At 46.4% G+C, this 21652-nt stretch overlaps 1 protein-coding gene across 4 annotated transcripts in view; it reads right to left on the reverse strand.

Annotated features, from left to right (window-relative positions):
• Positions 1 to 1392: 1392 nt before the first annotated feature.
• The window catches only part of LOC134949143 (kelch-like protein 13), a 191416-nt gene continuing 171156 nt past the window's right edge, over positions 1393 to 21652 (reverse strand). For all 4 annotated transcript variants that reach the window (XM_063937552.1, XM_063937551.1, XM_063937549.1 and 1 more), the window contains one exon: positions 1393 to 3955. In XM_063937552.1, coding sequence (XP_063793622.1) covers positions 3468 to 3955 — 488 coding nt within the window. In that variant the 3' untranslated portion in view covers positions 1393 to 3467. The remainder of the gene's footprint in view (positions 3956 to 21652) is intronic.

Consider the following 21652-nt stretch of genomic DNA (forward strand, 5'->3'; position numbering starts at 1 on the left):
TTTTCTCCGTCTCCTCACCAACATTTTCCTCATACATGTCGACACACACGTACCGACCTACAGCACACACATACAGGGAATGCTCTGATAGAGGACAGGACCCACTAGCCCTTTGGGGAGACAGAGGGAGAGTTTGCCAGCACACACCAAAAGCGCCATAATGTATATAACAACCCTAGAAGGTGTTGTTTCTATATATGGGCTCTTAATATATAATTATATCGCCAATTTATGCCCCCCTTCTCTTTAACCCTGTTTCTGTAGTGCAGGGGAGAGTGGGAGCCTTCCTCACCAGCGGAGCTGGTCAGGAAAATGGCGCTGAGTGCTGAGGAGAATAAGCTCCGCCCCTTTCACGGCGGGCTTTTCTCCCGGTTATTAGGAAAACTGGCCTGGGTTAAATACATACATATAGCCTTAATGGCTATATGTGATGTATTTATTTGCCAAATAGGTATTTATATTGCTGCCCAGGGCGCCCCCAGCAGCGCCCTGCACCCTCCGTGACCGTGTCAGTGAGCCGTGTAGCAACAATGGCGCACAGCTGCAGTGCTGTGCGCTACCTCTCTGAAGACTGTGAAGTCTTCTGCCGCCTGTTTCCGGACCTCCGTTCCGCCGTCTTTCTTCAGCGTCTGTAAGGGGGATCGGCGGCGCGGCTCCGGGACGAACCCCAGGCTGACCTGTGTTCCGACTCCCTCTGGAGCTCAGTGTCCAGTAGCCTAAAACTTCAATCCTCCTGCACGCAGGTGAGTTGCAAGTCTCTCCCCTAAGTCCCTCGTTGCAGTGATCCTGTCGCCAGCAGGAATCACTGATTAGAAACCTAAAAAAAAACTTTACTAAACAGCTCCTTAAGAGAGCCATCCAGTTTGCACCCTTCTCGGACGGGCACAAAAACCTAACTGAGGCTTGGAGGAGGGTCATAGGGGGAGGAGCCAGTACACACCATGTGACCTAAAAAGCTTTTTAGATGTGTCCTGTCTCCTGCGGAGCCCGCTATTCCCCATGGTCCTGACGGAGTCCCCAGCATCCACTAGGACGTTAGAGAAAAGTAACACAAGCCAGCAGCAATCTTAAACATCTTCAATAGGTTTCCAAAAACAGCAAGCCACCAAAAGTAAAGCACAATTTATAATTAAAAACAAAAACAATTCTTTGCTGTGTTTCTGCTCAAGCAGTCTTCACGCTTTATACTGCAGCCTGCAGTGCTCTTCACACTTAACACAGCAAAAGGAAGCGGAAAAAAAATAAAAAAGTGTCTGGAATGTAGGTCACAGTACCCATTTGTGCATTGGTTTCCTAGCAAATAGAGCCCACAAACAGAGGGGAGGGTGCATCCAGACAACAGTGAGGCAGGAGAATAGAATAATGCTGTATTAATTATTTCACGCTCAGTAATTGCAGTCAAAAGTTTGGTGTTTTTATTGAACAAAATGGAATATAAAACAGGACTCCTTTATGGAAAAGCAGCAAAACCCCTTTGCTGCATGTTGTGCTACATAACCTCAGACTGTACAATAAGCCAATTCACATGAGGTAAGGATGAGGCACACTTCTCATTCAGATAACAAATTAAATTTGTCCCTTAACATGTCAAGCCCTCATCTCATTTCATTTAGCATAGGGAAACAAATTTAACAAGCTGATTTTTCATACATCGGTTTTTATCCTTGCTCCTGAATGATAAAACTGTATTAACCAAAAAGGTATACTTTAAACTCAATCTTGAAAGAAATGCAATATTTGGAATAAGGCATATATAGTTGATTTAAAAACGGTTTTATTTCATGATGTAAGAGGATCATACAAGTATTATATCAGTTTGCAATATCTTTAAATTAGAACTGGAATAAGAAACCTTAAAGGGCCAGTAATACCAAAGAATGAAACAGATTAACACTTAAAATAGACTCCACATTTTCCCCAAAGGGAAAAACCCTTTTTTTGGCAAGAAGCCTAGTTACTTACCAATTATGTGACAGGAGGAGCAAACCACAGACACAAGAGTAGCATCTGGCTCTCAAAAATTCTCTTCAACAGTTTAACTTTTTGAGAGGACTTCTTAAACATGAAGGAAAACACTCTTCTACAGATATTGGGAAAGGTCAAGCCATAACCTGAATAAGAGCCATGAGGCCCTAGGCAAGATCATGGATTGGGGCCTTTGTCCACCCACTCTTATTTGTCAAATAACCCCACAAAACCAGGTTAGAGTCATTTAGGCCTCTCACTGCCCCCTGGGCCCTATGCAGGCAAGTAGGCCGCCTGATAAATACTTTGCCTCACATTGTCTCCTTGTTCTACTGCCGAATGTAATTTCATTTTGTCCACCACTGATATGGATACTTTTCAAGTGTGCCGGCTACAATGCTTTGCTAAAGGAAAAGGGCCTTTATTTCTAAGCTACAAATAGGTAGACTGTTGCTCTGGCACTGGGGCTGCTCTCTTTTACAGTAGTTTTGAATCAGATTTCTATAAAGAGAAGTAGAATTAAGGATAACACTAGAGACAAACCAAGGCCAAATGGCTGCACATGACTACCTACAGGAAGGCAAAGTGCATATCCATTCCCCACACATAGCCCTTTCTTGTAGCGCCTAACTTCTTTAACATGAACATTTCACCTACAACACACACACACACACACACACACACACACACACACACACACACACACACACACACACACACACACACATTTTGTAGGCTGAACCAATGATATCACTGAGGCATAGGACAGTGCTGAACACTAGACCTTTCTTGATGTGCTAGATTCTAATAAATATTGGTTCATTCCACAAAATGGCTGCCTCCACTGTAACCTGGTGACAAGTCCATATTAACGAAGATTGGGACAGCAAGCAAGCATCTAGAACATGTACAAAAGACCTTCAATCCTATACAAAGCACAGGCATTGATAAGAAAATGGTGACATACAATTAATCCCCTTGTCAAAAAAAAAAAAAGGGGGGGGGGGCAGTTTGCAAGTGCTGCAAAGGGTAAATGCAATTTGATGAACAAGGATGACATCCATTGTTAGGCACTACTGGCCCTTTCAAAGGACACTTAACAAAGTGCTTAAATAAATAAATATGTGAAAATGTTACAATCAGGGGAGGAGACCATTTTATAGTCAATTTAAATAGGGAAAAACTACCCAAACATCAGGTGGATTTAAAGAGACAAGACTATTACAGCCTACCTCTGTTTCTTCCTTAGTTTATAAAGCAAGTAATCCCATAGTCAATATTGCATACGTACCTAATTGATTCATATGAATTTTCATCATAACATCTGGCCACTTTAAATAAACATTTTAGTTAATATTGTCGATAAATAACATATGCCAAATTAATAGTACAAAATGCTCTACAGAAGAGAACGCCAATTCTGGTTGGCTAAGCTTGTTTGAGAGTTTCGGAAAAAAAAAAAAAAATCTTAACGCAGTGCAAAGATATTACAATATCAGTCTTCAAGGTGCGGAGAGGGGAGATTCCCGAGATGGTGAACCACAATTGTCCTCTGGTGGAAAAACTGTTAGAGTACAAGCTCTGATGCCCCCAAGGGATTCTGGTAGATCAAACACTTTGTGCCATTCGTCTTTTTCAGGGTCATATTTCTGGACAATTTCCACCATACATCTATTGTTCCAAGAATATCCACCAACCACATAAATTTTATTTTCAAAAACCGCTACCCCAACATCACTTTGTCCACGTAACATTGCGGCAATTGGAGTCCACTGGTCCAAAGATGGGGAGTAGTATTCGCAGCTGAGGACGTCGTCGTAGTCACTAGTTCCTCTGAAATGGTTTCCACCAATAACGTACAGTTTGTCTCCCACGGTGCACATGCAGTGCAGACCTCTTACTGTAGTCATGGGAGCTTTCTGAGTCCATTTGTCTGTATCTGGATCAAAACACATCAGTTCCTTCTGGAAAGTGTCATGTGTAATTCCACCTGCCAAAATATACATTATAAACAAATGAACATGTCCATTTACAAACTCTAAGAGAGTAGATTTACACAAACTTTACATGATGAAATGTATGGATGTTTAGTAAATATGCCACAATATGTATATACATTATGCACACTATTTCCTTTTCCACCCCTTTACATTTCTCTATAGGCAATATAGTTCAGCGTTATACACAAAGGCATATAAAGTCTTGGAAGAAAAATTAACTACTGCATAAAAAAAAAATACCTAATGTTTGAAACCCTAAGCCACTGCTGCAACAAGTGTTGTTACCCTCATGTCATACGTAAATATGGCAGCCTTAAAATCAAGGAAAAGTATTCTACTGGTTACATAGGAGCCTGCCGTATAAATGATGATTCATGTTCCTGAAGAGAATGGTCGCCAGATGAAACAGAATGGGAACACTTCTGTTTCTAAAGGGCCCCAGACACTACCGCGACATGTCCGTCTGATATGTCATGGGCGATCACCCCCGTCAGCCTCCCGGGGGGCAGGATCGACCAAGATATATCGTATGCTGTCCTTTTGCATACGATGTATCTTGGGCGATCCAGGGTGATCCCAGCCATGCGTGTGGGGTCGGACCAGATTGAATGTGCAGCACATTCAATCTGGAGGATCCGATGCTCACAAGAACGCACATCGGATTGGATCGGAAATACCTCCAAAATGCCCGATATCATCCGATATATCGGGCCGAATGCCTGAAATCGGATGAAATCGGGCATTATCGTCCTAGTGTATGGGGCCCGTAAGGGCCAGTTTCAATTAGGCTTGATACTTGCTGCTCTAGGAAAAGGGTTTGTAGGCTAGACTTTTATGCCCACTGTTATTCAATTACAAGTCCTTTTCCTCACATAGCTAATGCACATTAAACCAATGATTACGGTATAAGTGCCTGGAACTATGAGTTGACACATTCACAACGGCCGAGTTAAGGCCAGAAAGCCCTACTTATAGCCGATTTCTATTCGAGCCCGACTAAAATGGTGAAGCAAAGCTTTGGGTTGTTTCTTAAATTTTCAATTATGGCTCTGTGCCAGTATTTATTTTTAAATCTTGATATCATAGGCACAGGATTTAGGAACCCTTGTCCATTGTACTGGGATCAGTGGGATAGAAAATGTGACACCCCAGTCGTTCCAATCTGGTTAATAACTGTCAAGAAAGCAAAATTAATCAACATCCAAGGCGCAAAAACACTTATGCAGCTTATTGAGTGAATGAGGGCCACCTAACCCTCGTATATAACAACAGTGAACAAGAAAAAAACTCAAATCATAGCGCTCAGTGTGGTTTCATAAAAATAACTGAAAAAATACTTATAGTCCGTATGTATAACAGAAGTCCAATCTCAAGGCAATTCCTCCTGTAGTAATCTAGGGGCGATCAGATCTTCCACTTCATGCGATGTATTAACAACATATGTGAACAGAAAAAATATATAACATAGTGTAGTACGTCTCTAAAAATGCTGAATATACACAATGCAGCCCAGAAATCAACTTTCATAGAAGATGGATGGCGTACCCCACTCACAGTGATAAGAATTAATCTTCACACATAAAGGTATCTTTGAGTCCACCAAATGATTATGAGTGAGATATAAGGTGTAGTGCGTACCGTTACTCACTCAGAATGAGATGCGGATCCTCACGTAATGGTTTCTTTATATCAGGCTCCAGAAATATCACTCATTATAGCCACCTCAGTCTATTGCAGGAGGCGGTCTCCCTATTAGTAGAGTGCTGCAACCACATGAGCCTGACCCTCTCTATGAGGGAGAAAATGCTCTTTTCCTGGTAATGTATGATATGTAGATACATTACCAGGAAAAGAGCATTTTCTCCCTCATAGAGAGGGTCAGGCTCATGTGGTTGCAGCACTCTACTAATAGGGAGACCGCCTCCTGCAATAGACTGAGGTGGCTATAATGAGTGATATTTCTGGAGCCTGATATAAAGAAACCATTACGTGAGGATCCGCATCTCATTCTGAGTGAGTAACGGTACGCACTACACCTTATATCTCACTCATAATCATTTGGTGGACTCAAAGATACCTTTATGTGTGAAGATTAATTCTTATCACTGTGAGTGGGGTACGCCATCCATCTTCTATGAAAGTTGATTTCTGGGCTGCATTGTGTATATTCAGCATTTTTAGAGACGTACTACACTATGTTATATATTTTTTCTGTTCACATATGTTGTTAATACATCGCATGAAGTGGAAGATCTGATCGCCCCTAGATTACTACAGGAGGAATTGCCTTGAGATTGGACTTCTGTTATACATACGGACTATAAGTATTTTTTCAGTTATTTTTATGAAACCACACTGAGCGCTATGATTTGAGTTTTTTTCTTGTTCACTGTGGTTAATAACTGTGCCTCCCACAGCCTTGTGCCGTATTCCCAAACCTGATCCTCATTCCTGGCCCACAGACAGTCCAGATATTAAGAAAAACATAGCAACCTGTGATCATGAATGTTATCCTTGGTATCTGGACTGAGTGGGCCATAAGGACCAGGTTTGGGAAACACTGGCCTAGTGTGTCCAAGAAGAGCTTTGTACCTTTTGTGACAGACCAGGAGACACTTGTTCTAGTCCAGGGAGCATATGACATATTTCTAATGATTCCTCAGTAAATTATTGCAAGTAACATTTTTTTTTACATTACTTGGTATTGCCAGTAACATTTTTAGCAATGGTCTGATGTTAAACCTGAACATGAAAAGTCATACTGCATCGGCTATGTGATGGGAACTAAGATCATCTGACGCATACAACATCTAACTAAATAGTCTGTTTCACATTAAAAACATTCACGCAAAACCTACTGTTTCTAAGTAAAACCCTTTTCGTACAAAATGGGCAATCTTCATCAGATCATTTTACAGAAACAATTTTACATTCCTCAGTGCTACTTCACACGTTCCACACTAATATTCTTGACGTGCAATATGTCAAGAGATAAAAACTGAGATTTTACCAGTTAAAATGATGCTTTTATTTTACATAATATCTGAGTATTTAACGTGCACTTAGCAACACATTCTTTACACCCTCTGCCGGAACTCAACCAAGTGTGTCGCTTAAGCAGTAACAATGTCTTGTTCACAAGCATCTAGCTGACTCTGTTCTGCATGACTTGCTGTGATATTTTACAGATTTAACTAATGTATTCATGCGACTGGTCTGTGATTTACTTATTATCGAGTGAAGATACAAGGGGAGAGCCGGGGGGGGGGGGGGGGTTCAATATTAGTGACAAACGAGTGGCAAATGAAACAAAGAATTTGCACAAATAAAAGGGAAAGTCATCCTGCTTTCAAGCCACTGTATTCCTGTATAAAGGAAGTCATTCAGTGCGCGTCTGTTTTCCAGGGATGGATCCATTAACATGAGAATAGGTGGCGTATACTAAATGCAAAACAGAAATCCTGTTGGCGCACATTCAGGAAGGGAACGCTGACCACAGGAAGGGCATCTATCTCTCTGCGATTAGGCCACTGGGAAGCGAGCCGTACAGCTGCAGCTGTGGTTTATTGACTTTTTCATTGCAAAAATAAGATTTTACTTACCGATAAATCTATTTCTCGTAGTCCGTAGTGGATGCTGGGGACTCCGTCAGGACCATGGGGATTAGCGGCTCCGCAGGAGACAGGGCACAAAAATAAAGCTTTAGGATCAGGTGGTGTGCACTGGCCCCTCCCCCTATGACCCTCCTCCAAGCCTCAGTTAGGATACTGTGCCCGGACGAGCGTACACAATAAGGAAGGATTTTGAATCCCGGGTAAGACTCATACCAGCCACACCAATCACACCGTACAACTTGTGATCTGAACCCAGTTAACAGTATGACAAACGTAGGAGCCTCTGAACAGACGGCTCACAACAATAACAACCCGATTTTTTTTTGTAACAATAACTATGTACAAGTATTGCAGACAATCCGCACTTGGGATGGGCGCCCAGCATCCACTACGGACTACGAGAAATAGATTTATCGGTAAGTAAAATCTTATTTTCTCTGACGTCCTAGTGGATGCTGGGGACTCCGTCAGGACCATGGGGATTATACCAAAGCTCCCAAACGGGCGGGAGAGTGCGGATGACTCTGCAGCACCGAATGAGAGAACTCCAGGTCCTCTTTAGCCAGGGTATCAAATTTGTAGAATTTTACAAACGTGTTCTCCCCCGACCACGTAGCTGCTCGGCAGAGTTGTAATGCCGAGACCCCTCGGGCAGCCGCCCAGGATGAGCCCACCTTCCTTGTGGAATGGGCCTTGACAGATTTAGGCTGTGGCAGGCCTGCCACAGAGTGTGCAAGTTGAATTGTGCTACAAATCCAACGAGCAATCGTCTGCTTAGAAGCAGGAGCACCCAGCTTGTTGGGTGCATACAGTATAAACAGCGAGTCAGATTTTCTGACTCCAGCCGTCCTTGAAATATATATTTTCAATGCCCGGACAACGTCCAGCAACTTGGAATCCTCCAAATCGCTAGTAGCCGCAGGCACCACAATAGGCTGGTTCAGGTGAAACGCTGACACCACCTTAGGCAGAAACTGAGGACGCGTCCGCAGTTCTGCCCTGTCCGAATGGAAAATCAGATATGGGCTTTTATACGATAAAGCCGCCAATTCTGATACTCTCCTGGCTGAAGCCAGGGCCAGTAGCATGGTTACTTTCCATGTAAGATATTTCAAATCCACCGATTTGAGTGGCTCAAACCAATGGGATTTGAGAAAATCCAAAACTACATTAAGGTCCCACGGAGCCACTGGGGGCACAACCGGGGGCTGTATATGTAGTACTCCTTTTACAAAAGTCTGGACTTCAGGAACTGAAGCCAATTCTTTCTGGAAGAAAATCGACAGGGCCGAAATTTGAACCTTAATGGACCCCAATTTGAGGCCCATAGACAATCCTGTTTGCAGGAAATGTAGGAATCGACCCAGTTGAAATTCCTCCGTGGGGGCCTTCCTGGCCTCACACCACGCAACATATTTTCTCCAAATGCGGTGATAATGTTGTGCAGTCACCTCCTTCCTGGCTTTTACCAGTGTAGGAATGACCTCTTCTGGAATGCCTTTTTCCCTTAGAATTCGGCGTTCAACCGCCATGCCGTCAAACGCAGCCGCGGTAAGTCTTGGAATAGACACGGTCCCTGCTGAAGCAGGTCCCGTCTTAGAGGTAGAGGCCACGGATCTTCCGTGAGCATCTCCTGAAGTTCCGGGTACCAAGTTCTTCTTGGCCAATCCGGAGCCACGAGTCGTTCTTACTCCCCTTTGCCGTATAATTCTCAGTACTTTTGGTATGAGAGGCAGAGGAGGAAACACATACACTGACTGGAACACCCACGGTGTTACCAGAGCGTCCACAGCTATTGCCTGAGGGTCTCTTGACCTGGCGCAATACCTGTCCAGTTTTTTGTTGAGGCGAGACGCCATCATATCCACCTTTGGTTTTTCCCAACGGTTCACAATCATGTGGAAGACTTCTGGATGAAGTCCCCACTCTCCCGGGTGTAGATCGTGTCTGCTGAGGAAGTCTGCTTCCCAGTTGTCCACTCCCGGAATGAACACTGCTGACAGTGCTATCACATGATCTTCCGCCCAGCGAAGAATCCTTGCAGCTTCTGCCATTGCTCTCCTGCTTCTTGTGCCGCCCTGTCTGTTTACGTGGGCGACTGCCGTGATGTTGTCCGACTGGATCAACACCGGCTGACCCTGAAGCAGGGGTTTTGCCAGGCTTAGAGCATTGTAAATCGCTCTTAGCTCCAATATATTTATGTGAAGAGACATCTCCAGGCTTGACCATACTCCCTGGAAGTTTCTTCCCTGTGTGACCGCTCCCCAGCCTCTCAGACTGGCATCCGTGGTCACCAGGACCCAGTCCTGTATGCCGAATCTGCGGCCCTCTAACAGATGAGCACTCTGCAACCACCACAGAAGAGACACCCTTGTCCGTGGCGATAAGGTTATCCGCTGATGCATCTGCAGATGCGATCCGGACCATTTGTCCAGCAGATCCCACTGAAAAGTTCGTGCGTGGAATCTGCCGAATGGAATCGCTTCGTAAGAAGCCACCATCTTTCCCAGGACTCTTGTGCATTGATGCACAGACACTTTTCCTGGTTTTAGGAGGTTCCTGACAAGTTCGGATAACTCCCTGGCTTTCTCCTCCGGAAGAAACACCTTTTTCTGAACCGTGTCCAGAATCATTCCCAGGAACAGCAGACGTGTCGTCGGGTTCAATTGAGATTTTGGAAAATTCAGAATCCACCCGTGCTGTTGCAGCACTACTTGGGTTAGTGCTACTACGTCTTCCAGCTGTTCTCTGGACCTTGCCCTTATCAGGAGATCGTCCAAGTAAGGGATAATTAATACGCCTTTTCTTCGCAGAAGAAACATCTCGGCCATTACCTTGGTAAAGACCCGAGGTGCCGTGGACAATCCAAACGGCAGCGTCTGAAACTGATAATGACAGTTTTGCACCACGAACCTGAGGTACCCTTGGTGTGAAGGGCAAATTGGGACATGCAGGTAAGCATCCTTGATGTCCAGGGACACCATAAAGTCCCCTTCTTCCAGATTCGCTATCACTGCTCTGAGTGACTCCATCTTGAACTTGAATTTTTGTATGTACAGGTTCAAAGATTTCAGATTTAGAATAGGTCTTACCGAGCCGTCCGGCTTCGGTACCACAAATAGCGTGGAGTAATACCCCTTTCCCTGTTGTAGGAGGGGTACCTTGACTATCACCTGCTGAGAAACCAGCTTGTGAATGGCTTCCAATACCGTCGCCCTGTCTGAGGGAGACGTTGGCAAAGCAGACTTTAGGAACCGGCGAGGGGGAGACTTCTCGAATTCCAACCTGTAACCCCGAGATACTACCTGCAGGACCCAGGGGTCCACCTGTGAGCAAGCCCACTGCGCGCTGAAATTCTTGAGTCGACCCCCCACCGCTCCTGAGTCCGCTTGTAAAGCCCCAGCGTCATGCTGAGGGCTTTGCAGAACCCGGGGAGGGCTTCTGTTCCTGGGAAGGAGCTGCTTGCTGCCTTCTCTTACCCTTTCCTCTGCCTCGGGCAGATATGAATGGCCTTTTGCCCGCTTGTTCTTATAGGACCGAAAGGACTGCGGCTGAAAAGACGGTGTCTTTTTCTGTTGGGAGGGGGTCTGAGGTAAAAAGGTGGATTTCCCGGCAGTTGCCGTGGCCACCAGATCCGATAGACCCACGCCAAATAATTCCTCCCCTTTATACGGCAATACTTCCATATGCCGTTTGGAATCCGCATCACCTGACCACTGTCGCGTCCATAAACTTCTTCTGGCAGATATGGACATCGCACTTACTCTCGATGCCAGAGTGCAAATATCCCTCTGAGCATCTCGCATATAAAGAAAAGCATCCTTTAATTGCTCTAAAGTCAATAAAATACTGTCCCTATCCAGGGTATCAATATTTTCAGTCAGGGAATCCGACCAGACCACCCCAGCACTGCACATCCAGGCTGAGGCGATGGCTGGTCGCAGTATAACACCAGTATGTGTGTATATACTTTTTAGGGTAGTTTCCAGCCTCCTATCAGCTGGATCCTTGAGGGCGGCCGTATCAGGAGACGGTAACGCCACTTGTTTTGATAAGCGTGTGAGCGCCTTATCCACCCTAGGGGGTGTTTCCCAGCGCGCCCTAACCTCTGGCGGGAAAGGGTATAATGCCAATAACTTTTTTGAAATTAGCACTTTTCTATCTGGGTTAACCCACGCTTCATCACATACATCATTCAATTCCTCTGATTCAGGAAAAACTACAGGTAGTTTTTTCACACCCCACATAATACCCCTTTTTGTGGTACTTGCAGTATCAGAGATATGTAAAGCCTCCTTCATTGCCGTGATCATATAACGTGTGGCCCTACTGGAAAATACGTTTGTTTCTTCACCGTCGACACTAGATTCAGTGTCCGTGTCTGGGTCTGTGTCGACCGACTGAGGTAAAGGGCGTTTTACAGCCCCTGACGGTGTCTGAGACGCCTGGGCAGGTACTAACTGGTTTGCCGGCCGTCTCATGTCGTCAACTGATTTTTGTAATGTGCTGACATTATCACGTAATTCCATAAACAAAGCCATCCATTCCGGTGTCGACTCCCTGGGGGGCGACATCACCATTACCGGCAATTGCTCTGCCTCCACACCAACATCGTCCTCATACATGTCGACACACACGTACCGACACACAGCAGACACACAGGGAATGCTCTATTGAAGACAGGACCCCACTAGCCCTTTGGGGAGACAGAGGGAGAGTTTGCCAGCACACACCCAAGCGCTATAATATATATGGGAACAACCCTATATAAGTGTTGTATCCTTATAGCAGCTTAAATATAGTAATATCGCCAAAAAAAGTGCCCCCCCTCTCTGTTTTACCCTGTTTCTGTAGTGCAGTGCAGGGGAGAGTCCTGGGAGCCTTCCTCACAGCGGAGCTGAGCAGGAAAATGGCGCTGTGTGCTGAGGAGAATAAGCCCTGCCCCCTATTTCGGCGGGCTCTTCTCCCGGAGTTTGTGAGATCTGGCAGGGGTTAAATACATCCATATAGCCTCAAGGGCTATATGTGATGTATTTTTAGCCATAAGAAAGGTATTATACATTGCTGCCCAGGGCGCCCCCCCAGCGCCCTGCACCCTCAGTGACCGCTGTGTGAAGTGTGCTGACAACAATGGCGCACAGCTGCAGTGCTGTGCGCTACCTCATGAAGACTGAAAAGTCTTCTGCCGCCTGTTTCTGGACCTCTTCAATCTTCGGCATCTGCAAGGGGGGTCGGCGGCGCGGCTCCGGGACCGGACTCCATGGCTGGGCCTGTGTTCGATCCCTCTGGAGCTAATGGTGTCCAGTAGCCTAAGAAGCCAATCCATCCTGCACGCAGGTGAGTTCACTTCTCTCCCCTAAGTCCCTCGATGCAGTGAGCCTGTTGCCAGCAGGACTCACTGAAAATAAAAAACCTAAAAACTTTTTCTAAGCAGCTCTTTAGGAGAGCCACCTAGATTGCACCCTGCTCGGACGGGCACAAAAACCTAACTGAGGCTTGGAGGAGGGTCATAGGGGGAGGAGCCAGTGCACACCACCTGATCCTAAAGCTTTATTTTTGTGCCCTGTCTCCTGCGGAGCCGCTAATCCCCATGGTCCTGACGGAGTCCCCAGCATCCACTAGGACGTCAGAGAAATACATTTTCTTCCTGCGATGAGCCTCTCTGCTTGACACAAATAAGGACCACTTACACGTGCTTTCTACAATGTATATCTGAAAGCAAAGCTGCGCGGATTGTTTCAGGCGAACAGAATATCAAAGGATTTAAACTCATTTGTGAGTTAGCACTGAAGGCTTTACATGAATAACAGACCACTGCCAAGGCCCGAAGAGGGAGAATACATACTATATTTTGATAGAGAGAACTCTCTTAATGCGCTGTCTGCTTTATCTAGAGTATTTAATGAAGTATCTCCAAACACATGGAATCAATCCCATTTTGTACTTTCCTCATTGGAACTTCATTTAGGTTTCAAGTACTATGCCTATTTTCTCTATTGATAGGGCTGTAATGTGCAACAAGGAGAGCAGTCAGGAGAGAAGCAGATGAAAGTTATGCTTAAAGCAATCGACCTATATACATATCTCCGGCCGATATCAGAGAAGTGTAAGCGACATCATGTTCACAAATAGGTGAGGCCATTTGGCAGGATCATCAGATTTTTGTGTCAACACCATCACCACCAGACATGCCAGTCTGATATACCGGTATGTGGTCTGCTCTACAGAAGGCTTGTAGTTTTGTATAATGAAAAGAAATATACTGTAGTGCATATGGGCGAACATCAACTCACATTTTATATAAATATTGATAATATTTCTCTGCTTAATTACAATCAAAAAAACCTATATACAGACTCTAATGGTACAATGCAACCAATATATGACAGCACAATGTCAGGAAGGGGTGTTTTTTTCTTTTCTTACTACTTTAAAACTCCACTTAAATGACAGGGTCATTCTGACCCAAGGGCAGTTCAGCATCACGTTCCAAAAACAAAATACACAGAAAAATATTTATTTATATTATATTATATTATATTATATTATATAGTGGGAATTTACTTACCGGTAATTCTCTTTCTCGTAGTCCGTAGTGGATGCTGGGAACTCCGTAAGGACCATGGGGAATAGCGGGCTCCGAAGGAGGCTGGGCACTCTAGAAAGATCTTAGACTACCTGGTGTGCACTGGCTCCTCCCACTATGACCCTCCTCCAAGCCTCAGTTAGGTACTGTGCCCGGACGAGCGTACACAATAAGGAAGGATTTTGAATCCCGGGTAAGACTCATACCAGCCACACCAATCACACCGAACAACTCGTGATATGAAAACACAGTTAACAGCATGAAACGATAGAGCCTCTCAACAGATGGCTCAACAATAACCCGATTTAGTTAACAATAACTATGTACAAGTATTGCAGATAGACCGCACTTGGGATGGGCGCCCAGCATCCACTACGGACTACGAGAAAGAGAATTACCGGTAAGTAAATTCCCACTTTCTCTAACGTCCTAGTGGATGCTGGGAACTCCGTAAGGACCATGGGGATTATACCAAAGCTCCCAAACGGGCGGGAGAGTGCGGATGACTCTGCAGCACCGAATGAGAGAACTCCAGGTCCTCCTCAGCCAGGGTATCAAATTTATAGAATTTTGCAAACGTGTTTGCCCCTGACCAAGTAGCTGCTCGGCAAAGTTGTAAAGCCGAGACCCCTCGGGCAGCCGCCCAAGATGAGCCCACCTTCCTTGTGGAATGGGCATTGACAGATTTAGGCTGTGGCAGGCCTGCCACAGTATGTGCAAGCTGAATTGTACTACAAATCCAACGAGCAATAGTCTGCTTAGAAGCAGGAGCACCCAGCTTGTTGGGTGCATATAGGATAAACAGCGAGTCAGATTTTCTGACTCCAGCCGTCCTGGAAACATATATTTTCAGGGCCCTGACAACGTCTAGCAACTTGGAGTCCTCCAAATCCTTAGTAGCCGCAGGCACCACAATAGGCTGGTTCAGGTGAAACGCTGACACCACCTTAGGGAGAAACTGGGGACGAGTCCTCAATTCTGCCCTATCCATATGAAAAACCAGATAAGGGCTTTTACATGATAAAGCCGCCAATTCTGACACTCGCCTGGCTGATGCCAGGGCCAATAACATGACCACTTTCCACGTGAGATATTTCAGATCCACGGTTTTTAGTGGCTCAAACCAATGTGATTTCAAGAAATTCAACATCACGTTGAGATCCCACGGTGCCACAGGAGGCACAACTGGGGGCTGAATATGCAGCACTCCTTTCACAAACGTCTGAACTTCAGGTACTGAAGCTAGTTCCATTTGAAAGAAAATCGACAGAGCCGAGATCTGTACTTTAATGGAGCCTAGTTTTAGGCCCATATTCACTCCTGCTTGCAGGAAATGCAGAAATCGACCTAGTTGAAATTCCTCTGTTGGGGCCTTTTTGGCCTCGCACCATGCAACATATTTCCGCCATATGCGGTGATAATGTTTTGCCGTAACATCTTTCCTGGCTTTAATAAGCGTAGGAATGACTTCCTCCGGAATGCCCTTTTCCTTCAGGATCCGGCGTTCAACCGCCATGCCGTCAAACGCAGCCGCGGTAAGTCTTGGAACAGACAGGGGCCCTGCTGTAGCAGGTCCTGCCTGAGCGGCAGGGACCAAGGGTCCTCTGAGATCATCTCTTGAAGTTCCGGGTACCACGCTCTTCTTGGCCAATCCGGAACCACGAGAATTGTGTTTACTCCTCGCTTTCTTATTATTCTCAGTACCTTTGGTATGAGAGGTAGAGGAGGGAACACATACACTGACCGGTACACCCACGGTGTCACTAGGGCGTCCACCGCTATCGCCTGAGGGTCTCTTGACCTGGCGCAATACTTCTCTAGTTTTTTGTTTATGCGGGACGCCATCATGTCCACCTGTGGACGACCCCATTGATTTACAATCATTTGGAAGACTTCTGGATGAAGTCCCCACTCTCCCGGGTGGAGGTCGTGCCTGCTGAGAAAGTCTGCTTCCCAGTTGTCCACTCCCGGGATGAACACTGCTGACAGTGCTAGTACATGATTCTCCGCCCATCGGAGAATTTTTGTGGCTTCTGCCATCGCCGTCCTGCTTCTTGTGCCGCCCTGTCGATTCACATGGGCGACTGCCGTGATGTTGTCTGACTGGATCAGCACCGGCTGGTGTAGGAGCAGGGATTTTGCTTGACTTAGGGCATTGTAAATGGCCCTTAGTTCCAGAATATTTATGTGAAGGGCAGTCTCCTGACTTGACCATAGTCCCTGGAAATTTCTTCCCTTTGTGACTGCCCCCCAGCCTCGTAGGCTGGCATCCGTGGTCACCAGGACCCAGTCCTGTATGCCGAATCTGCGGCCCTCCAGAAGATGCGCACTGTTCAGCCACCACAGAAGAGACACCCTGGTTCGTGGAGACAGGGTTATTAAACGATGCATCTGAAGATGCGATCCGGACCACTTGTCCAACAGGTTCCACTGAAAGATTCTGGCATGGAACCTGCCGAATGGAATTGCTTCGTAGGAAGCTACCATCTTTCCCAGGACTCGCGTGCAGTGATGCACCGATACCTGTTTTGGTTTTAGGAGGTCTCTGACTAGAGAAGACAACTCCCTGGCTTTCTCCTCCGGGAGAAACACTTTTTTCTGGGCCGTGTCCAGAATCATTCCCAGGAACATTAGACGTGTCGTGGGGACCAGCTGTGACTTTGGGATATTCAGAATCCAACCGTGCTGGCTCAGCACTTCCTGAGATAGTGCTACTCCCACTAACAACTGTTCCTTGGATCGTGCCTTTATTAGGAGATCGTCCAAGTATGGGATAATTAAAACTCCCTTTTTTCGAAGGAGTATCATCATTTCCGCCATAACCTTGGTAAATACCCTCGGTGCCGTGGAAAGTCCAAACGGCAGCGTCTGGAATTGGTAATGGCAATCCTGTACCACAAATCTGAGGTACTCCTGGTGAGAATTGTAAATGGGGACATGTAGGTAAGCATCCTTGATGTCCAGGGATACCATGTAATCCCCCTCGTCCAGGCTTGCAATAACCGCCCTGAGCGATTCCATCTTGAACTTGAATTTTTTTATGTATGTGTTCAAGGACTTCAAATTTAGAATGGGTCTCACCGAACCGTCCGGTTTCGGTACCACAAATAGTGTGGAATAGTAACCCCGGCCTTGTTGGAGTAGGGGTACCTTGATTATCACCTGCTGGGAATACAGCTTGTGAATTGCCGCTAGCACTGCCTCCCTGTCTGAGGGAGCAATCGGCAAGGCGGATTTTAGGAAACGGCGGGGTGGAATCGCCTCGAATTCCAGCCTGTATCCTTGAGATACTATTTGAAGGATCCAGGGATCCACCTGTGAGCGAACCCACTGATCGCTGAAATTCCTGAGGCGGGCCCCCACCGTACCCGGCTCCGCTTGTGAAGCCCCACCGTCATGCGGCGGACTTGGAAGAGGAAGCGGGGGAGGACTTTTGTTCCTGGGATCCTGCTGTTTGATGCAGCCTTTTTCCCCTGCCTCTGCCTCTTGACAGAAAAGACCCTCCTTTTCCCCGCTTATTTTTCTGGGATCGAAAGGACTGAACCTGATAAAATGGCGCCTCTTAGGCTGCGAGGGGACATGGGGTAAAAATGCTGACTTCCCAGACGTTGCTGTGGAAACTAGGTCGGAGAGACCATCCCCAAATAATTCCTCCCCTTTATAAGGCAAAACTTCCATGTGCCTTTTGGAATCTGCATCTCCAGTCCACTGGCGAGTCCATAAACATCTCCTAGCAGAGATAGATAGTGCACTTACTTTAGATGCCAGCCGGCAGATTTCCCTCTGTGCATCTCTCATGTATAAGACTGAGTCTTTTATATGGTCAATTGTTAACAGGATCGTGTCTCTGTCTAGTGTGTCAATATTTTCTGACAGGTTATCTGACCATGCAGCGGCAGCACTGCACATCCAAGCTGACGCAATTGCTGGTCTGAGAATAATGCCTGAGTGTGTATATACAGACTTCAGGATCGCCTCCTGCCTTCTATCAGCAGGTTCCTTAAGGGCGGCCGTATCCTGGGACGGTAGTGCCACCTTTTTTGACAAACGTGTGAGCGCTTTATCCACCCTTGGGGGTGTTTCCCAACGTAACCTATCCTCTGGCGGGAAAGGGAACGCCATTAGTAATTTCTTAGGAATCACCAATTTCTTATCAGGGGAAGCCCACGCTTCTTCACACACTTCATTTAATTCATCTGACGGGGGGAAAACTACAGGTAGTTTTTTCTCCCCAAACATAATACCCTTTTTTGTGGTACCTGGATGTAAATCAGAAATATTTAACACCTCTTTCATTGCCTCAATCATGCAGCGAATGGCCTTAACGGGCATTAAATTTGACTCATCGTCGTCGACACTGGCGTCAGTATCCGTGTCGACATCTACTTGTGCCACCTGAGATAACGGGCGTTTTAGAGCCCCTGATGACTTCTGAGACCCTTGGACCGGCACGAGCTGAAGACTCGGCTGTCCCACAGTCGGCATGTCGTCAAATTTTTTATGTAAGGAGTCTATACGTGCACTCATTTCTTGCCATAATACCATCCACTCAGGTGTCTGCCCCGCAGGGGGTGACATCTCTGCTAAAGGCATCTGCTCCCCCTCCACATCATTATCCTCCTCAAACATGTCGACACAGCCGTACCGACACACTCCACACACACAGGGAATGCTCTATATAGAGGACAGGACCCACAAAAGCCCTTTGGGGGGACAGAGTAAGAGTATGCCAGCACACACCAGAGCGCTATATATATACAGGGACTAACTGAGTTATGTCCCTAATAGCTGCTTATACTGTATACAATGCCAATTTAGTGCCCCCCCTCTCTTTTTCCCTCTTACTGTATTGTAGAAATGCAGGGAAGAGCCAGGGAGCTTCCTTCCAGCCGAGCTGTGAGGGAAAAATGGCGCCAGTGTGCTGAGGAGATAGGCTCCGCCCCTTTTTCGCGGCCTATTCTCCCGCTTATTTTGGGATTCTGGCAGGGGTATTTACCTCATATATAGCCCCAGGGGCTATATATTGAGGTATTTTAGCCAGCCAAGGTGTTTTTATTGCTGCCTCAGAGCGCCCCCCCCCCCAGCGCTCTGCACCCTCAGTGACCGGAGTGTGAAGTGTGTATGAGGAGCAATGGCGCACAGCTGCAGTGCTGTGCGCTACCTTGGTGAAGACCGGACGTCTTCATGCCGCCGATTTTCTGGACCATCTTCCTGCTTCTGGCTCTGTAAGGGGGACGGCGGCGCGGCTCCGGGACCGAACATCAAGGCTGGGCCTGCGGTCGATCCCTCTGGAGCTAATGGTGTCCAGTAGCCTAAGAAGCCCAATCCGGCTGCAAGCAGGCGAGTTCGCTTCTTCTCCCCTTAGTCCCTCGCTGCAGTGAGCCCGTTGCCAGCAGGTCTCACTGAAAAAAAAAAACAAATTCTAAGACTATAACTTTCTAAGAGCTCAGGAGAGCCCCTAGTGTGCATCCAACCTCGGCCGGGCACGAAATCTAACTGAGGCTTGGAGGAGGGTCATAGTGGGAGGAGCCAGTGCACACCAGGTAGTCTAAGATCTTTCTAGAGTGCCCAGCCTCCTTCGGAGCCCGCTATTCCCCATGGTCCTTACGGAGTTCCCAGCATCCACTAGGACGTTAGAGAAATATATATATATATATATATATATATATATATATATATATATATATATATATATATATATATATACACACACACACACACACACACATGAGAAAGATATACAGAAAATAAGATTTTACACTTACCGGTAAATCTATTTCTCGTAGTCCGTAGAGGATGCTGGGACTCCGTAAGGACCATGGGGAATAGACGGGCTCCGCAGGAGACATGGGCACTTTAAGAAATACTTTAGACTCTGGGTGTGCACTGGCTCCTCCCTCTATGCCCCTCCTCCAGACCTCAGTTAGAGAAACTGTGCCCAGAGGAGATGGACAGTACGAGGAAAGGATTTTTGGTAATCCAAGGGCAAGATTCATACCAGCCACACCAATCACACCGTATAACTTGTGATAAACTACCCAGTTAACAGTATGAACAAACAACATAGTCTCGGTCCAAACCGATGAACTATAATATAACCCTTATGTAAGCAATAACTATATACAAGTCTTGCAGAAGAAGTCCACACTTGGGATGGGCGCCCAGCATCCTCTACGGACTACGAAAAAATAGATTTACCAGTAAGTGTAAAATCTTATTTTCTCTAACAACCTAGGAGGATGCTGGGACTCCGTAAGGACCATGGGGTTCATTCCAAAACTCCCAAACGGGCGGGAGAGTGCAGATGACCCTGCAGCACCGATTGAGCAAACAGGAGGTCCTCCTCAGCCAGGGTATCAAACTTATAGAACTTTGCAAAAGTGTTTGACCCCGACCAAGTAGCAGCTCGGCACAGCTGTAGTGCCGAGACCTCTCGGGCAGCCGCCCAAGACGAGCCCACCTTTCTAGTGGAATGGGCCTTAACCAATTTCGGTAACAGCAATCCTGCCGTAGAATGCGCCTGCTGAATCGTGTCACAGATCCAGCGAGCAATGGTCTGCTTTGAAGCAGGGCCACCAACCTTGTTGGCTGCATACAGGACAAACAGTGCTTCTGTTTTTCTGATCCTAGCCGTTCTGGCCACGTAAATTTTCAAAGCCCTGACCACATCAAGGGACTCTGAATCCTCCAAGTCACGTGTAGCCACAGGCACGACAATAGGTTGGTTCATATGAAAGGATGAGACCACCTTAGGTAGGAATTGAGGACGGGTCCACAACTCCGCTCTATCCATATGGAAAACCAGATAGGGGCTTTTATGTGATAAAGCCGCCAATTCCGAAACTCGCCTAGCCGAAGCCAAGGCTAACAACATGACCACCTGCCAAGTGAGATAATTCAACTCCACTGTTTTAAGTGGTTCAAACCAATGTGACTTAAGGAAACTTAACACCACGTTAAGGTCCCAAGGCGCCACCGGAGGTACAAAAGGAGGCTGAATATGCAGTGCTCCCTTCACAAAAGTCTGTACTTCAGGTAAAGAGGCCAATTCCTTTTGAAAGAAAATGGATAAGGCCGAAATCTGAACTTTAATGGAGCCTAATTTTAGGCCCAAATTCACTCCAGTTTGTAGGAAGTGAAGAAAACGGCCTCAATGGAATTCTTCCGTAGGAGCATTCCTGGCCTCACACCAAGAAACATATTCTCGCCCTATTCGGTGATAATGTTTAGACGTCACGTCCTTCCTAGCCTTTATTAGCGTAGGAATGACCTCATCCGGAATACCTTTTTCCGCTAGGATCCGGCGTTCAACCGCCATGCCATCAAACGCAGCCGCGGTAAGTCTTGGAACAGACAGGGACCTTGTTGTAACAGGTCCTGCCTTAGAGGAAGAGGCCACAGATCTTCTGTGAGCATTTCTTGCAGATCCGGATACAAGGTCATTCGTGGCCAATCTGGAACAATGAGAATTGTTCTCACTCCTCCTC

Source organism: Pseudophryne corroboree, chromosome 8, assembly GCF_028390025.1.
Source record: "Pseudophryne corroboree isolate aPseCor3 chromosome 8, aPseCor3.hap2, whole genome shotgun sequence".
NCBI classification, from domain to species: Eukaryota; Metazoa; Chordata; class Amphibia; order Anura; family Myobatrachidae; genus Pseudophryne; species Pseudophryne corroboree.